We start from the raw sequence: 19,921 nt of genomic DNA, 5'->3' as shown, positions 1-19,921 counted from the left end.
CCGTTCTGTGTTTCACACATCAAAGGAGGAACGACCCACCACAAACCTGCTCTGCAGATGATGAATCTTTGATTAGCGGATCCAGGAGGGAATGAGGAGTCGATAACAACAAAGCGGCTGCAGCGCTCACTCTCAAGAAGCTTCAGTCAACACGTTACGACGTAATCCACTCCTTGTTTCTGACTATGTGAAAATGATCCCACTTAAAACTGAGCACACACAGTAGGCTTCTTTTTTTGTTTTGCTTTGTTTTAGCTCCGATCAGACAGATTAAATGTTTTTGCTTTTTTTTTTCTCGTCATCTTATGGGGGGAAAAAATTAAAACAATTTCCTTCCACTTTAGCACTTTGTGTTTCTCTGCCACATAAAATCCTATTAAGATGAAGTTTGAGACTGTAGCAACGAAATTCTTTTAACTCCTTCAAAGTAAAAATCACAACCTGCAACACAACGAGAGCTTAGGCAAGAAAAATAATTTATTTATAATGATATAATAACATTTGTCATCACATTGGCATTGGATAGCTGCAGAGAGGAGCATTTGTGTGGGACGCCACTTTGCAGCTACAGGTTACACCATCGGATGGGACCAGGAAACAGAGGATATTCAATACATACATGGAATATTCCTTTAAATACACTTTTTTAAAACTTTTAATAAGATGTAACAAAAATAGAATCATTCAAATAAATCTGGCTGTCTGTCTTGCTTGTGTTCCTCTCTAATTAACGTGTGTGTGTCTTTAGAAGCTGCCTTCACAGCGACAGCGCTGCGTTAGAAACTGAGTTTGGGGGACTGTTTTTGCTCGAAGGTAGACCTCGCTCATGTTGCCCTCTTTAAACAAGAACTTTATCGGTCCAAACACTCCAGCCTTGACATTCTCCTGGGGCTTTCTGACGTCCAGAACTCTGGGGTCAGACAGATCAAGAGGTGGCTAATTGGAAAGCCTGTCATAAACTCATTAGAGTGGGGTAAGTAGGATTCAGAGGGTATCGGAATCCCTCCCTGTCCATCTTTGTGTAAAAGTTTATCCATAATTTCTGCTATAATTCACATCTGCAGCTAAAAAACATCAATAATTGATATAAAAGTTTCACTAAAGCTACATCATCTATATTTATGAAGTAGTGAAACTGGCACCTCCAACAAGCCATTAAATAGCTTCCTCTCTCACTTTCTAATACATTATAACATCTTCCACTTTTATCTATTGGTGCCGTTGGTAAAGATGTGTAAGAAGCCCCAGAATAATATTTTTGTGTCAAACTCGCACACACACAAAAAAAGAAAAATTAGCTTTTCATTTGAGTAGATTTATTGATTGGGGAAAACATCCCACATTTTGATATATTTTGGCATTTTCCCCCTTTATTTTCTTTTAAGAATGGCCGGTAACACAATTATTGGCACCCCTGCTTTTAAATCTTCTGCACAGCGTTTTGACCAACATTAACAAAGTTAATATTTCAAAGGTTTGAAGAATCTTTTGTTCAGTCTCTCCTGATTAGAGGTCTGAAAAATGCCACTTACATTTGGCAGGTCAGTCAAACTTACACTTTGACCTCCGTGCCTCTAGTGGCAGAGGAAGGTACTACAAAAACAAACCGAAAATCTGTAACAAGATTCTCGAAAGAAAAAAAAAATCTAATTAAGGGCCTCCAGATGAAATAATGCAGTCAAACTTAGCAGCACATACGCATGTAGCAAATATGTTTTCATAAGATATTGCCATAGAAACGTCATTAAAAATTTATTCTCTTTTTGTAAATGTCTAGTATATTCTTTTTACTGAAAAGCTAAAAGAAACATATTGTGGTTCTTTAACTTAGCCCAAAAGAAATTTGTTAAACAAATGTAGCTTAACCAGTGAATTTAAACCTTGAGAAATCATCTATTTTCTTTATTTAGCCCCTGTAGACTTCAGGAAACCCCCAATGTTTCTGATTTTAACGGTTGTTATGGAGACACTGTGAAACCAAGATTAAACTCTTTGCTGCTTTTCTGTTTTAATCAGCCATTTGAGAGCGTAAAATGCTTCAATTGTATTCAGTTGCTTCAGGTGTATTATTGACTCTACACGTTTTCTTAGGGGCACCAAAAATTGTGATGTGGGATTTTTTTTTCGCTTTCACTGTATAAATTAAATTAAAAGAGGAGTTTTTGCTAAAATGCTCAGTGCAATATTTTACTACGGCAATAAACAATTAAATGCTATGGGTACCGATAACTGTAGAGGGTGCTGTAAATAAAGTTTTATGCAGCTGAGATGGGCAGGAAAAATAAATGAAGGTCAGTAGAGTAGTTAAACCCCCACTCCTCGTTAAAATAGCACTTTTCATTTAATGGGGGAATAATAATTAATCTTCAATATAGTCTTCTTATTAGATATTTATAGAAATGTAATTCTCCAATATAATAAGCTGTCAATATATTTGTTTCTATTTATTATTTAGCTTAGTGCTGCAGGCAGAGAGAGCTCGGCTCTTTGGTTCGGGGTTTTTCAAACGCAGTCCGGCTCTTTGCGCCGGTTCATGACTCGTCGGTTCGCAAAGCAGAGTGATTGCACCAATGCAGCTCCGTGTTGGCGGTAAGGTTTCGGCTGATTGTGGAGCTGCGCACCAGCTGTAACGTAGCGCGTCGTGTTCTTCTTCATAAGTGAAAATACCTTTACATGAGGGAACGCATCCCTATTTGTTTACCACCGTACCCATATGTTTTGGCTCGTCTGTACCGCTCCTGACTTCTCGCCTCATAGGAATCTGTCTTACGAACACGCCGTGGACGGCTAATGTGCTGCACAAATGGGCCGTCCAAACAATTTTACACTTTTTTTCCCCTTTTAAGATGAATTTGTGTGTCCAAACCACATGGAACGATCGCCTTCCTTCTGCTTCTTTGATTTGGCTCCTATTCATCTGGGCTCAGTTCAAAAATAACACTTTTTTATTTTTTACCCCCAATCAACCTTTCTGAGAAGTCTGAGGAATATTTAGCTTCATATGTGTGTAGAAATAGGGTTAAGGGCAAAGGTTACATAAATTTCTTTTAGGGTATATATGTAAGTTCTCTCCTCTGGGCCTGCTGTATGTCATTCATTTTTGGAGCAAAACACATATTTCCATCACCAAGGCAACTGAAATCATAAAAATGAAATTCATAAACAAACAAAGAGACCAAGAAGTTGCTGCAGCAACGCCCATAGTTCAGTATACAAGGCAAACAAACACAGAGTTCTATAGTTTTATCGTTGTCATTCACTAAATATTTAAAACAAGCATCACTTCTACTAGTCGTCAGAAATGGATTTATGTATTTTTCTTCCCAGAATGACTGAATACCTGAAGGACTATTGTTGGGAAGAAAGACGGAGTGTTTTTCTTCCCCTTGTTTTTTTTTCTTCTTTTTGTGACGCTTCTTTTTTCGTCCACAAGATGGAGCGCCGACTCAATAGCACCGAGAGATACTTTGCCAAGCAAGAGTCGGGAGATGAAAGCTTTCCCTCCTGGGTTTGCGCGGTCCATCCATGCAGGGAGGTGAGAGAGGGGGTAAGTCGGGTTTAGGAGCCTGGAACGCTGCTGGTCCGCTCATCCACACGCGGATTCAGAACCAATAATCTTTGTGTTCACAGTTCTGAAAGTCAAGGTTCTTCACGCAAAAACATCTCTTAAAAATCCATTCACTCTTTCTCAGTCATTCATTCTCTCACTCGTTCGTAGGAATCCTGCGTTACGTGGGAGCTAACAGTATAATGAAAAAGGAAAGCTCACATTTTGCATTTTCCAAAATCAAAACAAAAAAAGAAAAACAGCATCAATGTTTTCTAACAGTCCTTTCATTGACATTCATCCTGTGTCGTCTCTAATACTGAGCTCGGATGCATAGACCGGATACAGGGAAGGAGAGACGGTGAGGTGGATGAGACGGAATAAAGAGGTGGAGAGATGGGAGAATGGAGCAGGATGCGGGGAGGAAAGGAGAACTCACTCTTTGCCAGATGAAGGGGGTTACAGTGGCGCAAAAGAGACAGATGGAGACAGATCCCACAGTCATGAAAGGAGGAGGAGGAGGAGGAGTGCTGGGAGTGGTCGGGGATGCGGGTGAGTCAGACAGTCACTGGGACAAAACGTACACGGGGGAAGGCAAAACAAACAGAACCCCTTCGATGCCCGGAGCGTCCCTCTGCTGTAGCGCCAATGGACAGACGGAGGGAACCTCATTCTGAACCAGTTTTCAACACTTTGTCTGCTAAAGCCGCAGCGGCTTCACTGCATTCCTTCAGTCCGACAAGCCAGAGTCCCTGGGGCCGTTGGACTCCTTCACAACAATATTTGCACAGTTGGCTCCTCGAGGTTCCAGAATCTCTTTTTTTTTTATTTATTTACATTTTTGTTTTGGAATGTTAAGGTTTCTGGAAGCCATTTTTAATCTTGGAAATAGAACGGATTCCACAATCATTTAGATGCTAGTGCAAGGCTGAATCACTGGTCCAGACCTTTAAGTCCGTTCCACTCCAGTTGCTTGACTGATCTGATGCGGCACTGTGACATAAACCAGGATATTCTGGGCTGGAAATGTGTCCAGTGAGCTTTGCAGAAACAGGTTGGCATTTGGGTTATTAACTATACATTTGAATGAGGAAAGAAAGTGGCAGTGATGGCTCCTTCGCCCCGTTACGAACATCTCCTAAGTGGTAAATGGAAACTGGACGGCAGGCTCTACTTTGCTGCTCCGCTTCTAATTGAAGCCTTGATAGAAGAAATGCTTGGAAGGAGCTACACAGCTGCAGTTGCTAAGGTTTTAGCCTAACAGGTCCCAATGCCAACAGGGGCCTGGTGGGTGTAAGAGAGGGTTTCTTTCTGGTTCTCTAAATTGAAAACCAAATCAGTTTTCAAAGTTTCTCAATAAAGCCACACAAGGAGACAGTTTAGCTACAAACTTCACCTCTCTAATTATCACTGGGGTAATTTCTCTATACTGTTTTAAACAACAGTACTGGTCTGTACTCACCCCTTCCTACGTCCATGCCTATTTTGTTCCTTCCTACATCTATTTTGCACCAAAAATCAAGTCACTTCTTGCCCCTGTACATACTTAACTTTATATTGGTTCACTTTTCTTTCCTTGGTATGTGTAAAATATGCATCAACGAGCATTAGTGGATACATATGCCACCTTGGTTGCAAAAGGAATGGAAGAGGTTTGAAGCACATTTGCCAAAATAATCTACAAGAAGTTAAAAATTTTCGAGATTTAAGGAGATAGTTATAGTGAAGGCTACAAGTCATTTGTTACAATGACTTGTAGCCATTGTAATGAAACTGTCTAGGTTGTTCCCAGCAAGGACAAGCCAGGATGGATGGACGGATGGATGGATGGACGGATGGATGCACAGACAATTTCTGATGAGCCTATTGGGTTTGGTTCTGATTTTTTGGACAGGTATCACCTTTAAAACTGTCAGATTTTTGTCAGATTATGACCTCTGATCAAAGCAAGACAAGCTAGCGCATTTCCTGTCTCTAGATATTGTTGAACAGAGTTCGCATTACCTTCCAAAAATCTATGAGATTATACAAAATTTCCCGCTGATGGATTAAAACCTAATGCATGGTCAAAGAACTTGTTGGGTATGAAACAACCAAAATTAAGGTGGAAGAATCTTTCAAGTTTACTCTTCCATGAAACATATCCAGTCTCTACATTTGCTCTGGTTATACCCCATGCCTCTGAATTAAGACCTAATGATTGGAGAAAAGGTTTTCGAACCTCATCTTAAGCCTTTTAGTGATCTGCAACAATCGTTGAAATTCCAGCTAGGTTCCTGTCTACTTTAAATTAATCCGAGACCTCGTCTTGTTAAGCCAAAAGGATGACTTGGATAATTTCAAATGTAACGAGTAGGAAGACTCACCTATAGGTACTTCACGTAGGTCATTCTAATCTATTAAGGGCATGCAGTGTGACGATCCACACATCCAAGCTCTAATGAAAACTACTGGGGAGGCACACCTCACGTCAAACGTAAAACCATCCAAACTTTTGTGCACTAGCTCCATGTTCGCTCTCTGTAGTTGAAGCGTCCATCTATACACACTCACACAAACAAAACATCACTGTAGGTCCTCTGTGGTCTGTTTGTAACAGTTCTTTGGTCCCTCAACACCAGAGACCAGAAATGAATAAAAACCCTGTTCAATAACCAGGCCTGCTTCATGATCTCTGTACAGAAACATCAGCAGGCATGAATGCATCCACACAAACACACACACACAACTCGTGTAGACGGTCGTTTTCTTTTCTTTTTTTCCTTTCGTAGCATGACTTTTTTTAGTCAGTGTGTGTGCTGAAAGTGTGTGCATGGACAGTTTGAAGTCCAAGCTTCTCACATCTTTGTACACTATTTTGAGTCTTTGTTGATAGATGCTTTCCATTTCTTTGTACATGATACATACAGTATAATCCCATTAAACATATACAGTAAATAGACATTTAGAATGTATAAAAAAATAGGAGCAAAACGTAACATCTAAAAACAGATTAAGAAGATAATGGACGACGAGGGGAAACAAAATGCAAAGCGGCAAAAAACGGGATTTCGCCATGTAAACGACCTCTGAGGCCAAAGGAAAGAAAAGTGCTTCGCTTTCCAAGCAGAGTCGGTTCACTTGGTGCCTCTGTGGAATGCTTACCGAAGATCCACGTTCACGGTCACAGCACGAGCAACAAAATGAGGGACATGCTCATGCCTCATCTTTGGTGGCAAAAAAATAAATAAATAAAAAATCCCCCATGCAGTTTGTCTTTGTCCAATCTGGCACTTCGCTGTTGGGCTGCTATGCTATTGCATTGACCGTGGGGAGGAAAACGGAGCCACAATGTCCAAGTTTACCTTCCTCAGTTTCCCCATCGCAAAACCAATCAACTTCGTAGAGGCCTACAGGTGTTACACCTGTAGAGCAACTGAATCACAGGCAGATTTTGTAATTGTATTCCAATTATTTCTTGAATTAAGTCGATTCCTTGTCCTCAAAGGTGTCGTGGTAGATCAGTATTGTTGCAGATTCATATATGATTCGGATCTGTTGTTAATGCCAAACCAAAAGGAATGTTAGATATATCCATCGTGTATCTCTACATTCCCAGCGTCAATCTCTACAAGTCCATCTGCCCATACATTTTCCTCACTTAACAGGAGTTTTTTTAGATCTACATATAGTTAAAAAACAACCTTTTATCTCCTCTGATGAGTTTGACAGGCAAACACTGAGCTCCAACCCTAGGAAGGACCATTTTGTCCAAAAAATGTGCTCCAATTTCATTGGACAAGCCAAATGGTCAGTCAGAGGTTGGAAAGTTCAGGAACCGTCCTCTGTGTGTGGCAGATTGTAGAGTTGGTTTGTGTTGTAGTAAACAGGATCTAGACCAGGTCAACATCTAGAAATTGTATTTCCATTCACTGATCGTTGAGTTTGTCGGACGCAGACGGCACCTCCCCTCCCTCGCCGGCCGATGCGTTGGCGTTTGAGAATTCCGTGACACGTCGCGCTAGAGGGTTTGTGCTCTTCAGGAGTTCCATTGCGGACACCCTTGCTCCTCCGCTGGAAGACTTGCTGCCTTTCTTCTGAAGCAGGGCCATGAAGTTCTCGTTGCGAGAGCTCGACCTCTGGCTGCTGCCCAAGGTTAGGTTCCGATGGTCGCTCACAATGGCGCTGTGCTTCACGGGCGACACCAGGCTCTGCCGGCTGCCAAAAGAATCCGAGGGCTCCTTACGGCCCAGAACCTTTCGCTTGGACCTGGAAGAGAGTCATATAAATTCAAGTGGTTGGAATATTTCTCATTAATTTCTTAAATGCTACACAGTGACTGGTAGTTTTGGTTTTTGCTTGCTTGGCAAAGAATTTCAAGATCGCCTCCTCTGTTGTTTTGATGAAAACATTAACTTATTTCACAGTTCTCTAAGCAAATTTAAGCTGCACACAAAGTAAAACTATGAGCACTTGTTGCTTAGAGACTGTGCCTGCATCTATAAATGTGTCTATGTGTCTATGAGAGAGAAAAAAGAGGGCAAAGTAAGAATCTCTGGTCAGCAATGTACATGGGGCTGTTGCTAGGGAACTCTGTACTCCAGCCTTCGGTTTTTAAAAAGCCTCTGCTTATGTGGTAAGAGGAAGATTGTGTGTGCGTGTCCAAACCTGTGTATAATGGTGAATAAGTCCTCGGTGGTGTGTGTCGTAGGAGTGCTGGTCAACAAGTCATCTTCCGTTTCCTCAGCGATGTGAAGAGCAGTCTTCTCATCGGCGGCTGAATCATCTGATCAGTGCATAGGGATACCATTATAACAGGGCTCGGTTACACAAAACATTGATAACGTTAAAATCAATGAGTGAAAGCTGTTCCTGCATGAGCCTTAAATGCCAGAAAACACTGCTCATGAATACATACCTGCCCCGATACCAGTGCTTGCCATCTTTTCTCCAATTTCCGTGAGAGAGGAATCCTGGAGTGACGACTGTAGAGATGACTCTTTTGAGCTGTCCTCATCTGTTCCCAAGTGGTTTTCGTCCTGCTCCGACATGTCAAGACCAGTAGAACTAGCTGGCATGTCATCTGGTGCAAATGCTCCAACTGGAGACCGCAGACCCACCGGGCTGTCAGACTGTGGAATTTGCCGGTCTGTACTCCCATTAGTGGAAGGGTGTAGTGGTGTGGGAAGGAGTAGGACATTTGGTTTCTTGGGAACTGGAGGCGGAACCTGGATAATGGAGTGTAAATTGTGTTTGTTTTACTTTGCTTGACAGCAGGTGATTTAACCATCTGTGAATTAGAGCAAACAAGTAGTATCCTACTCACCTTGGGTTTCTTTTTGTCAGAAAGTTCGGCCAGACAGGAGATCGTCATCCTTGAAGGTAAAGTCTTGCTCTTATCTTGGAGCTCAGGGCCCTCTTGGGAGCTGCATGGAGAAGGAAGTGAACCGCCATCCTCGGGTGCTAGACGGATATGTGGTTCTCTGTCAAATTCAGGTTCCAACATTGGGTCTTCCAGCAAAGGTTGGGGATCAGGGAGTGGTGGGAGGTCAAACAGAGACTGGGAGTGAGGGAGGAATGGGTGGTCATAGGCAGTGGGTGGCACATTGGCGGAATTCAAATCTGGGGGAGCGGCAGGACTTGTTGGAGTCTGTGGTGGGGGCTTTTTGGGTTTGGGCTTTTTCATGACTTTGTAGATGTTACCAAGAGGCACTGGACGTTCCACAGGTGAGGCAGGAGGAGATTCAATAGCAAGAGGGGAGGTGGAGGAAGGAGAAGGAGACTTAAGGAGGAGGTTCATGGGCCGTTTGGGCAATGGAGGCTTGACAGCTACAGGTGGTTTAGGCTTTGGTAGAGTCGGTGGTGGGCTTGGGTTGTCGCTAATGTCTCTGCCATGCTGCTCTTCTTCAATTGTGTCAGAAGCTCCATCGGGGCAGTCCTCCAGATCTCCTCGCGAAACAGACCGAAGTCTAATGGTCTTTAGCTCGTTCTGGGTAACCATAGGTAATGCCTGTGAAGAACTGGGGCTGATTTTTCCTGGTTTGGCAGCAGTAGAGGTGTCAGAATGCCGCCTGCTTGCCTTCTGCTTTGGCTTTAGCGATGACAGCTCCAAATGTGCATTTCCAGGCATTTCAAACGACAGTCTTGACCTGGCAGATGGGTCCTTAGGTGACGGTAGTGAAGATTTCCTTTCTGGAATCTTTGGACGCATCTTGCACCCTGTCGTACCTACTGCCCCATGATTCATGGGAACTGTTGGAGTAGGAGTCTCTGACTGACTGGAATAGCCACTTGAGGGAGATATAAGTCCTGGAGGCTTTAAGGGTGAGGAAGCCTTAAGGTCGGTCTCCATGGATAACTGTGAAGGGGACGTGGCTCTGGACGTGGAGGGAGAATCTAGAAGAGACTCTGAGCTACTTCTCACTTTCATACATTCAATCACTGTGGTACCTGTTGCTGTGCTGGAGCCTGATAAAGACCTGAGGAAGAAGGAAGAATGATTAGAAAGCAATAATTTAAGTAAAAAAATTTACAAAGTGGAGTACATTTAACACATTTATTCATCTGAGACATTTTTTTTTTTACCTGTAGGGGTCATTACTCTTCCACTCTCCCAGTTGCCAGTGAGTTGGGAAGGTCATCTGTGTTTCTCCTTCCCTCTCAGGTGCCTGGACTTCCAGACTTGGAGGTCCATCGTTACCCCCTTGGCCCAGCTCCCTTTCCCCTACACTAGCTTTAGAGGAGCAAGAAGAGCTTGTCAAAAGGAAATCTGGCTGGAATTCCGGGAAGTTGTCCCTGGGTATGTGCAGGCTCTTTGGTCTGCCATCTCGGTAAAGACCGCCCCCATGCCTTAATCTGCCCTCAGCTTCTCCAAGGTTTTTCATTAAGGAAACACTTCTCACAGGGGGTGGGGGCTTGCGCTTGGACTTCTTAAGTGAGATTGAACGAGAGCGAAGGCGCAAGCGTCCTTCTGTGCTGTAATCCGAAGCCGTGACAGAAATAGTGTCCGTAGTACTTGCACTATCCTCAGAACTTCCTCTAGGGTAAAGAAGGGCATAGTTCTCCCCATGACCCAGATAGTTATGATGCTCTTGATGGTGGTCCATTACCATAGTGTCCCCATTACCAGTAGTGGTGATGGTCAAGTCTGGCTCTATCCCACCCTCTGTAAAGCAAAAGGACCCGGAATCAGTGGGCGTGGAAAGGGAACGTTCCCGGAACTTGAAGGCATTTTGAGCCGCTATGGATCGTGCTGACCTCTGCCTTCCTCGCCCTGCCTCCGCACCACCCCCTCGCCCTCCGTCTGCTGGTGCCCCCTCTGTTTCCCTCCGTTTTCCCACTGTGACCACCGGCGGAGAGATCCCTGACCCGCCGTTTCCTGTTCTCCCAGTCGGGTCCGTCACACACGTGAACGAGCTGGAGTGTGAGCTCACAGACTGTCCCGAGCTCACCAGCATGACCCCGTCCTGTATCCCGCCAGCATGACCGATGACACTGTGATGTTTGGGAGGAACTGCTGGACCTTTGCTCATGTTGTAGTTGTACGTCTCACTCCACGCAGCAGGAGAAAATGTGGATCCTTTTGGGCCATTCCAGGTGGATGAGGGTGTGTTGGAGCACAGCAACCCAGAGTGGTCCATAGCTGCTGTATGAAGCAGCTCTGGGGGGCGTTGCCCCAAACGGTTATCTGTAGGGGGCAAAGGGGCAAGAAACAACTGAACGTGTCTACAATTAGATAAATGTTACCTGTATTTGATTCTTCTCAAACTCTTTTTAGAAGTCTCATTTAACTTTAACTTATACTTGAAATCAAATTCATTTAATTATTTCCTCTCCCTCACTGAATCCAGATTTATGTTTTTCTGACAACTGAACCAACCTGTGGGCAGGGTTGTGTCAAGCTCTGAGTGTGTCTTCCTTATTGGGAGGTTTTGATGTGGTGTGTCCGTGAAGAGCTCCAGAGAATGGGGCTGCTGGGGATAGGAGTCCCCAGGAGAGGGGGACGGGGACGGGGAGTGCTGCAGGAGGTCGACACCGTGGAATTTCACTGCTCCCACTTCACCTGGAGGAGACAGACGAGAGCGGACAGTTAGCATGCGAAATGGACCTTCTGGTGCATAAAATGTGACCATTTGTTTCCACATTCCATTTAGGTCAGTTCTGTTGCAATTTTTTCTGCCCAAATATTGCACCGACTTATACTAACTACTAGGGATGAATGATATATCAGTTTCAACATCTGTATCAGCCGATGTTAGTCATGTTTTACCATATTGGTATCATTCGGCTAAGTAAAACTGGACCAATACAAATGTTTATTTCCATCTTGTTGTACGAGTTTTGAATGGAGTTGGTCATGTGGCATTAGTTTGATCAATAACAAGTATTAATTTTGTGTATCAATATCGGCCCAAATTTTTAGATTGGTGCATCCCTACACTGCAGTGTTAGAAGAGAGGCTTAAATGTGGAGTCAGATGGTTTTCTTTTATTTTTGTTTTATTTTGTATGTGTTGTTGTGTGTCCACAAAGACTCGGGTCTTTGTGGACCACGAGTCTACTGAATAAAGCTTCTCTCTTTTGGGTTAGATTAAATTGTGCAAAACAAGTTTCCCGGTTATTGTTGAGCAGAAGACATTTACACATTTGTGACGTGCGATTCCTCTTGTAAAACCAAGAAAGTGGCGTAGAACGAAGATTTCAACTGGACAGCCTCCGTTGTGTTTATGTTTTACAACGTCTTTAAACCCAGGCAGAATTGCAGCAGATGCTGACAAACACCTGCTGCTCTGTTGTCCGTTTGATGTCCTGTCAGCGCTGAGTCATTGGAGGCAGCAGCTTCGTCCCTTTATTACCTCGTGAACAAACGGCTCACTTATTCACTCCGCTGCATATTTCTTCTTCCATATTTCCTTGTAAAAATAACATCTGAGACAAAAATTGTGCAACTGAGTGAAGCGATATCATTTTCAAGGTGTGAAGGTCAGTGTGCAAAAAAAAAAGTTTGCAAAATAAAATGAGGTAAAAAAAGCAAGTGAACAGAAAAATAAGCTGTGGTAACTGAGGATTATTATACACCAGTCAGGGTTAGCAGCCCAATCACAATTTAGTTTCTAACAGAGAGATTCAACGATTGTGACTGACTTTTATGCAGGCTTAGTTGCACTTAGTTATATTTATTTTTGCACTAAAAACAATCAGACAGCTCTGCACCATCTGTGAGACTGGTGCAAATGGGCAGCGCTTAGGCTAACTACTACAACTCTTAAAAATGAGAAACACAAAAACATATATTTTAAGGGGAAAATTGTGTTAGTGGAACTTTAACTGGAAAGGACCCAGGTTTATGTTGCCACCACTTGGTGATGAAGACGGAAAGGGAGGTAAAAGTTTCCAAAGTTTAATGTTTAGGGGACAGCAGCTAGCGTCAATGGTTTGGCAAGTCTCCATAGCAACCAGGAAGTAGCATCTTAATTGAAATTTGTTGTTTCGGAAGATTATCAGTATTTCAGGAAAAACTAATTATTTTCCTACCAACAAAAATGTTTGCTAACTGCAACTCCCAGCTGTTGGTGTGCACTAAAAGATGGCTACTGGAAAATATGCAAAAAGAAAAAATAAAAAAAATAAACAGCCACGTTCTAAAAATGAAGGGAGCGTCACCCCTCACTTTTATTAACCCTGCTTTAGCTTCAAGCTAGCCTCTGGACAGAAACCAACTTCATGCTTGACACCAGCAGGACACACTTGACAGCTTGTGTTGTTTATAAAGAGAAAGAAAGGTGCTCATTTTAAAGCCATAAATTTAACAAGTGCTTATTTCATAATTTGGCTTTAATCAAAGTACAGTGGATTCCTGGTACTCGCAGGGTTGAGGGACCACAGCCAAAAACACTTATGAGTATCCATTTTAATAGTTCAAACACCAAATATGCCTCAACATGCATTAAAATGCACAGTGGAAACCATCTTAGAACTTATTTCTGTTCTTGGGAGGGACAGCCAATCAGCTCAAGGGAGAATAAATGCCGCTCCTGGATTGGCTGCTTTGTAAACACCAGACAGTAGCATGCTAACTAACTGTGGTGATGGCTGTATTGGCTTCCTAAGCTGCATTATTTTAGACATGTTATACGAAAAAAAATTAAGTAAATAATTTTAAGTTGTCCCACTCAAAAAATAGCTGAATTCATAAATACTGAACCTCGAAGCGCTGTACTAATGAGAATCATACTTGAATATGAAAAACTGTAGAAACATGCAGCTTCGATGTGGAAGAAAATTCCTTTATCTTAACAACTTAGGGCCCAAGAATCAGCACTAGGTCACTCTCTCAACGTGAACCAATAGCATCAAAGAAAGAACAACAAATTTTAAAAAAAAGGCTTTTTTTCCCTCAATCTGCTCCACTCTCCCATTTTCTCACTGGCTAACAGTCATTCATGAAAATTGCTGGAGCGAGATGGGCAACAGCGGCAACACTGAGGCCGAGAGACGAGTGGAGGAGGAAGAGGAGGGAGCAGCGACTAACCTTCATTGATCCTTTTTTTTCTATCCCTCCAAAAACATTATTTCAACCACTGTCATCCATTTCACTCATCCACAGTTCCTGCTTTCTATCTGACACGTTTCTTCTTCCTCTTCTGTTTTTGGCAGGGTTTTTTTTTCTCTCCATCTTGGATGGAGGGGAGAGGAAGAGTGTGGAGATGCCATGGTAACAGTAAGCCGTCTGTGAGCTACCTGTTCGCTGGCTTTCAGCATAAAGAACGCCGGAGAGGAAGGTGAGCAGGTTTAATAGCAACAATTTGAATGAGACACAAGATTGATTTTTAAAGGACCAAATATGATGTTATAAACATTTACTTCTGTAAAATAAAACATGCAGCTTATTCTCAAAAACACTGTTCTAATGAGCCAACTGGAGATTGTAATCAGTGTTCATCCGCTTCTAAAAATAGTACCAAAAAACTAATACTTGGGTTACACACACCTTTAAGTTTTTGAAATAAAAATAAACAGCCTACGACTTTCGCATAATAAGTCAATGGGCAGCTTGATCAGACAAAATTCTGTGTTGGTTTTTATATTTATTTTAAAAAAAAAGAGCTACTGCTGTATTTTATATTTGTATCCAAATACTTTGCTTGTAAGTTTTTTCTGTTTCTTTTTCATTTTGTCTGTTAATGTGGAAAAAATTGAAACTACAATGTACAGTTCCATAAAAAATACTTTTGAATTACAAAAAAATAAATTCTTTATCTCAGTGGAGATGCACCAAATAATCAACCAGAGATCAGAATCGACTCGTTTGTTTTTTTTTGTTTTTTTCTTCATTGGCTCCGATTCGCAACTGAACTTTTTCGGGTTTTTTCCATTAAAAGCGTTTTCGATCGGAGGCTTCCCTTTCCACAGCCGACACCATCTACGATAACTCTTTGAGTAATCTGGATTTAATATGAGCTACAGCAACATTTAAGTCCCATTTGGGATCAATAAAGTATTTTTTAATTGAATCACTAGGTTTTCCCACCATTTTCTCCTCTAAGCATGTATTTGATTCACTTTCTTCATTCTGATGGTTAGATTGTATGTTTTGATGCATTTACAGGCATAATTTCTTAAATACCTCGCTTTCTGACGAATTAAAAATGACTTCCTGTATCGAAGACCCTTCAGGACATTTTATTTTCCTCTTTTGCATCATCCTTAGAATAAATCAACCAGTCAGACCTAGAAGAAAACCATAAATCGGTATCGACCAGGAAGCTTTAAGTACCCCCCTTTTCACCGCTCGCCTTTTATCTCTGACAGAACAAATGCCCGCGCAATTCAAGACCGCCGGCGTGGATTAATACACCTGACCTTCTTCTCCTCTGAAGCTCCCGCCCTCACCACCCCCACTGAGCGGAGAGGAGGAGAAAGAGATGTTTAACTATAGATGGATACGCTGGAGAAAAGGAGGGGAGAGGCACCTGGTGACGAAGCAGTTGCTATGCCAAAAACCAGGAGGTCCGCGCACACACTCGGAAACACACACACATACGGGAGACGCAAACAAGAGGGAGCCTCGATTGAGACAAGTGGAAGTGGCAGGGTCAGAGAGATGCTGCTGAGGCTGACCGTGGCATGCTGACAGCACACACACACACACACACACACACACACACACACACACACACACACACACACACACACACACACACACACACACATCCAAAGCAGAGGGTCTGGCAGAGAGTGGCGAGGGCGTTATGCAGTCATGAGGAGAAAATGTTCTTGACGTCGATTCTTGTTTCAGCAGAGCAGACTCGCGATAGGCTTGTGAGAAAATGAAGTCATCCTGATTTGAGAGAGACTAGTGCCTGTCTACGCCAACCTGTTAGCTGTGGATGCAGAGAGCAGTGAGTCCATATATTGTTGCGTTGCTGCAAACTTTAATGTTATTCCCATTATTCCCTACATTGAAAGGCACAATGTAGGGAATAATGGCAAAGTGGAAGAAAAATGATTTCTTTCACTCAGTCTCCCTGAGTTAATGCTAAGTAGAGCCGTCTTTCAGCACGCTTACAGTTTCAAATCTTATGTCTCTTCTGTTTCAAACGATCTTCTTCACAAGAAGCCCTCCTACATATTCTCAGTTATATTTAGGTCTGAACTTTGACATGTCTTACGCTCCAAGGATTTCCATGTATTTGGCTCAATCCGTCCTTCCATCAACACTCACTGGCTTCCCTTGACGCGGCCCAGCCTGTCGATTTCGGTGGACAACCATATCTTGTTAGGTTTTTGTCGCAGTATTTAAATTTTCATATGAAGGCTTGAGTGGTTCTCTGTCAGATCTTCAAAGTTTGGGACGTTGTTTTATAACCGAGTGTAGTTGTCATGCCAGGCCACCGGATGGCGCCGTGATTTTAGCATGTCATCGGACGCGCATGCGCTTTATGCCCGTGTAACTGTCAGTTAAACCCTTTAACTGAGAGTAAACAGGCAGGATGATGACTGTAATGTATCCTAATTTTAAAAAGGTTTATTTTACTACCATCTGTCGATATAATTTGGATTTTAAACTTTCAATCCTCAGCAATGAGAGGTATAGAAAAATAAGGAAGCAACAGAGAGGAGAAAAAACAAAAGTAGGTCATATACGGTTTATGGGGCCATCCAATGCAAGAGGAAGGCTCTTTCCTCGGAGGCTCATTAGGGCTGTCAGCTCCAAGAAGTACAGTAACAGGACCAGGTTTGAAGGTAAAGGCCCTACGTTAGCCTACTTTTGTACTCCAATGACCTGAAATAATAACATTGGTGTTTGTGTACCATCTTCAGTCAGTGTTTCGTTCAGAAAATGCAAAACAAAAAAAAACAAAAAAAGTGCCTTGATAAGATTACGAATAGTTCCTGTTTCATTGTGTGCTTATTGACCTGAGGACATAATGTCACCTTTTTAAGACAGAGTTCTTGTTAAAATCAGAATCTACCAAAAAGCAGATAGGAATGACAGCAGTTCATAACAGGTTTTTAACCAGTTTTCAAAATAAATGGCAGTACAGCCTCCGTTCACAGTTAGTGGCACATCTGGATTTGTAAAAATACATCTCAGTTTTCTATAGTAAACTTATTTCTAAAGATGGCTTTGGCATAAAATGTTCACCAGGTGATGGTAGAAACTAAAGTAATCCATACATAGAAAGAAACCAAAACGAGCAAGTTCAGAAATTAAGTTATGTGCAATAATGTGAAATGGAGCAAAGCATGGACAGCCAAGAAACCAGCCGAAGTCCGTCAGTCATCAGAAACGGCCAGAGCTCCTCAAAACGCGTTAGCATTCTTGCGTTTTCGATATGTTTGCCGTACCTGTAACGTCGAGGGGCATGCAGTGAGCCGGCGTGCGTCGTAACGGGTGCCAGCGCGGTTTCTCGGCGACGGGCGGCCCCGTGGTGGCGGACGTAGCTGTGCTGCTGCTGCTGTTGTTGCTGCTCCAGCCCAGAGGGGGGCGATCCGAGCCGCAGGGGGACGGGGTCGGGGAAGGTGACGGGTTGACCACAGACCTCAGGCCAAACACGGAGGAGGTGGTTTCATCTTCGTAGAGCTGCTTTGACGCCGGCTGGAAGAAAGAAGACGTAAAAAGGGAGGTTGTGTTTTTCTTCAACAGGAATGTTGTCTTAATAGGTAAAGAAACACACGGAAACACGGCGGTTACTTTAAAGAAATTAATACCTTTTGAATTTTTTTAAACATATTTTCAAGTTTTTTTAAACATATTACAGATAAAATCCAAGTTTGACTTGAATTTCTCTTCATCCACCTTTACTCTCACAACCCTGAAAATAATTGTGCAATAAATCCCTCAAGATGCATTCATAATTTTTTGCTTAAAAAAATTACAGCTACTGAGTACCACCTACAAACCTGCCAGGACATGACCGGCAACTTAAACTGACCATGGGTGCTACCACAGCAAACAAAACAAAACTAAATAAAAGACAGGAAGAAAGTAGGTCCTCTGCTCAAAAAAAGCATTTAAAATATTATGGATGGAGAAAATCTGAAACTGAACATCCTCCTGAACACACAAGCCCCACTGTGAAACATGGGGATGGCTGAATCATGCTGGGGGAATGCTTTTATTTAGAAGCGTAAGCTATTCAGAGTGGGCTGGAAAATGGATCCAGCTAATAACAGAGCAACACTGTGAAACCTTCCATCAGGAAAACTAGAAACAAAAACACAGTTACAATAAAATGACTTAGATTAAGCATTTGGGCTGGGCTACAATGGCCCAGTCAAAGTTCAGATTTAAATTTAATTGAGAATCTATGCGCACCACAGAAATGTTGAACAGACTGCTGAAAAGATTCGCAGGCCAGGTATCCCTTTCTCCACTTTTCCTACTCGGTGTCAAAATCTAATACAAACTTTCGTGAAGTTTGTGCTTTTGACGTGACAAGATGTAAAGTTCACTGCTTCTGCAGTGCAGGAAACACTGCAGTTCATCTTTAAAGACAAACGTAAAAACCCCGTCTGTCTGCTGCTGCAGAAGCGCGGGGAGCGACGACAGCTTAACGGGAATCGGCCAAAAGCCCAAATAAAAACATTCGATTAACAGAGCTGTAACAGGCAGGAAGTGTGCAGCCAGAGTACATCCAGCTACAGATACCGTAGTCATAAGACACATTCGTCCTAAAATATATAAATATATTCATTTCCCCTCTTACTTTAAAAAAACAAAAATCCATTAGTAACAGCTTTGTGTACAGGAGATGCCTGTCAGATAGCACTGATGTTATCTGGTGTTTTGATTTTTTTACTTTTTTTCCAAGGATTATAATAATATTTCCATCTGGAAGACACTAAGTCATTAAGGATCTGTTTATAGACAGCAGCTGAGAGAGAGAAGAGCATGATGACTAATTCTGGTGAATCTGAATGAGGGGGTGGATCGCGCTGTACAACAGATTTTCAGCTAATTCACATTCAGCTTGTTGTGTTAACGGAATGATAAACATAATGAGGCGTTCAGTCACAACACAACTTTTAGCTGTCATTTGCTCGATTCATGGGGGGAAAAAAAAATCATAATAATAATAATAATCACGCTGTATTGTTTTAGTGATTAAAGTCTGAAACTGGAGCGATTGAAGTGAAGGGGAAGTAACACCAACCAAGGTCACACCGAACAAACTAGGAAACAGAGCATGAAACTTGTTTAAATTGTTCCTGTCGTTTAAGTTTTAATTCACAAAATGTCAATGAAAAGGTCCTTTGGCCAAACTTTACTTTTCACTTTGCATTTTTATCCCAAATATTTGAATTTAGAGCAGGAAATATCTTATGAATTGACGTGAGGATGCGCCTGTAGCTACAACATAAGCAGTCCAAAACATCCCATCGGTCACAACATACACATTAAACTACAATAACTAAAAATCCAAAAGGTATTTTCAATTTCATGTAATATTTTTTGGAATCTCTTTGCCCGGGTAAACATAATGGGTTTGAGAGCGCCGAGTGGCGTTCGCTAAGACTCCGAACAATCTAAGATCTAAGAAGGACAATTGTAGATTTAAGCAATTAATTACTGGGTTCAAACTATTTTACAGAAATACAATTTATCTAATGCAATGCCACTTCACCAAGGTGTAGAAGAATAACCAAACTGAAAGAAAATTGGTACAAAAGCCAATTCGTTCAAACCTTCAGGAGCAACATAAGACACCCCAGGTATGTTCAGGTCTGCTAGAAAACAAACCAGGTCATCTTCTGAGGTCAAGTTGATTCTCTCGCCACTTTTGACTGGGAGAAATGAGTTCCTGATTTGAAATCATCATGGTCTGGTTCTTGTTTTCTGCCTCGGGTATTGATGACACCTTCTAACTTCATGTTAGATCAACAGTTAGCG

General features: G+C 42.2%; 1 protein-coding gene across 1 annotated transcript in view; it reads right to left on the bottom strand.

The window, feature by feature from the left end:
* Positions 1–459: 459 nt before the first annotated feature.
* nhsl2 (NHS-like 2) overlaps positions 460–19,921 on the bottom strand; it is a 121,833-nt gene continuing 102,371 nt past the window's right edge. Inside the window, exons 4-10 of the mRNA XM_014981655.2 lie at positions 17,377–17,626; positions 11,406–11,588; positions 10,112–11,213; positions 8,853–10,005; positions 8,445–8,754; positions 8,195–8,312; positions 460–7,795 (exon numbers count right to left, since the gene is read on the bottom strand). Of these exons, the coding sequence (XP_014837141.2) occupies positions 7,456–7,795; positions 8,195–8,312; positions 8,445–8,754; positions 8,853–10,005; positions 10,112–11,213; positions 11,406–11,588; positions 17,377–17,626 (3,456 nt within the window). The 3' untranslated portion in view covers positions 460–7,455. The remainder of the gene's footprint in view (positions 7,796–8,194; positions 8,313–8,444; positions 8,755–8,852; positions 10,006–10,111; positions 11,214–11,405; positions 11,589–17,376; positions 17,627–19,921) is intronic.

Source organism: Poecilia mexicana, unplaced genomic scaffold, assembly GCF_051168715.1.
Source record: "Poecilia mexicana isolate PSO_F unplaced genomic scaffold, ASM5116871v1 scaffold_18, whole genome shotgun sequence".
Lineage (NCBI taxonomy): Eukaryota > Metazoa > Chordata > Actinopteri > Cyprinodontiformes > Poeciliidae > Poecilia > Poecilia mexicana.
This window is presented reverse-complemented; position numbering and strand designations above follow the sequence as displayed.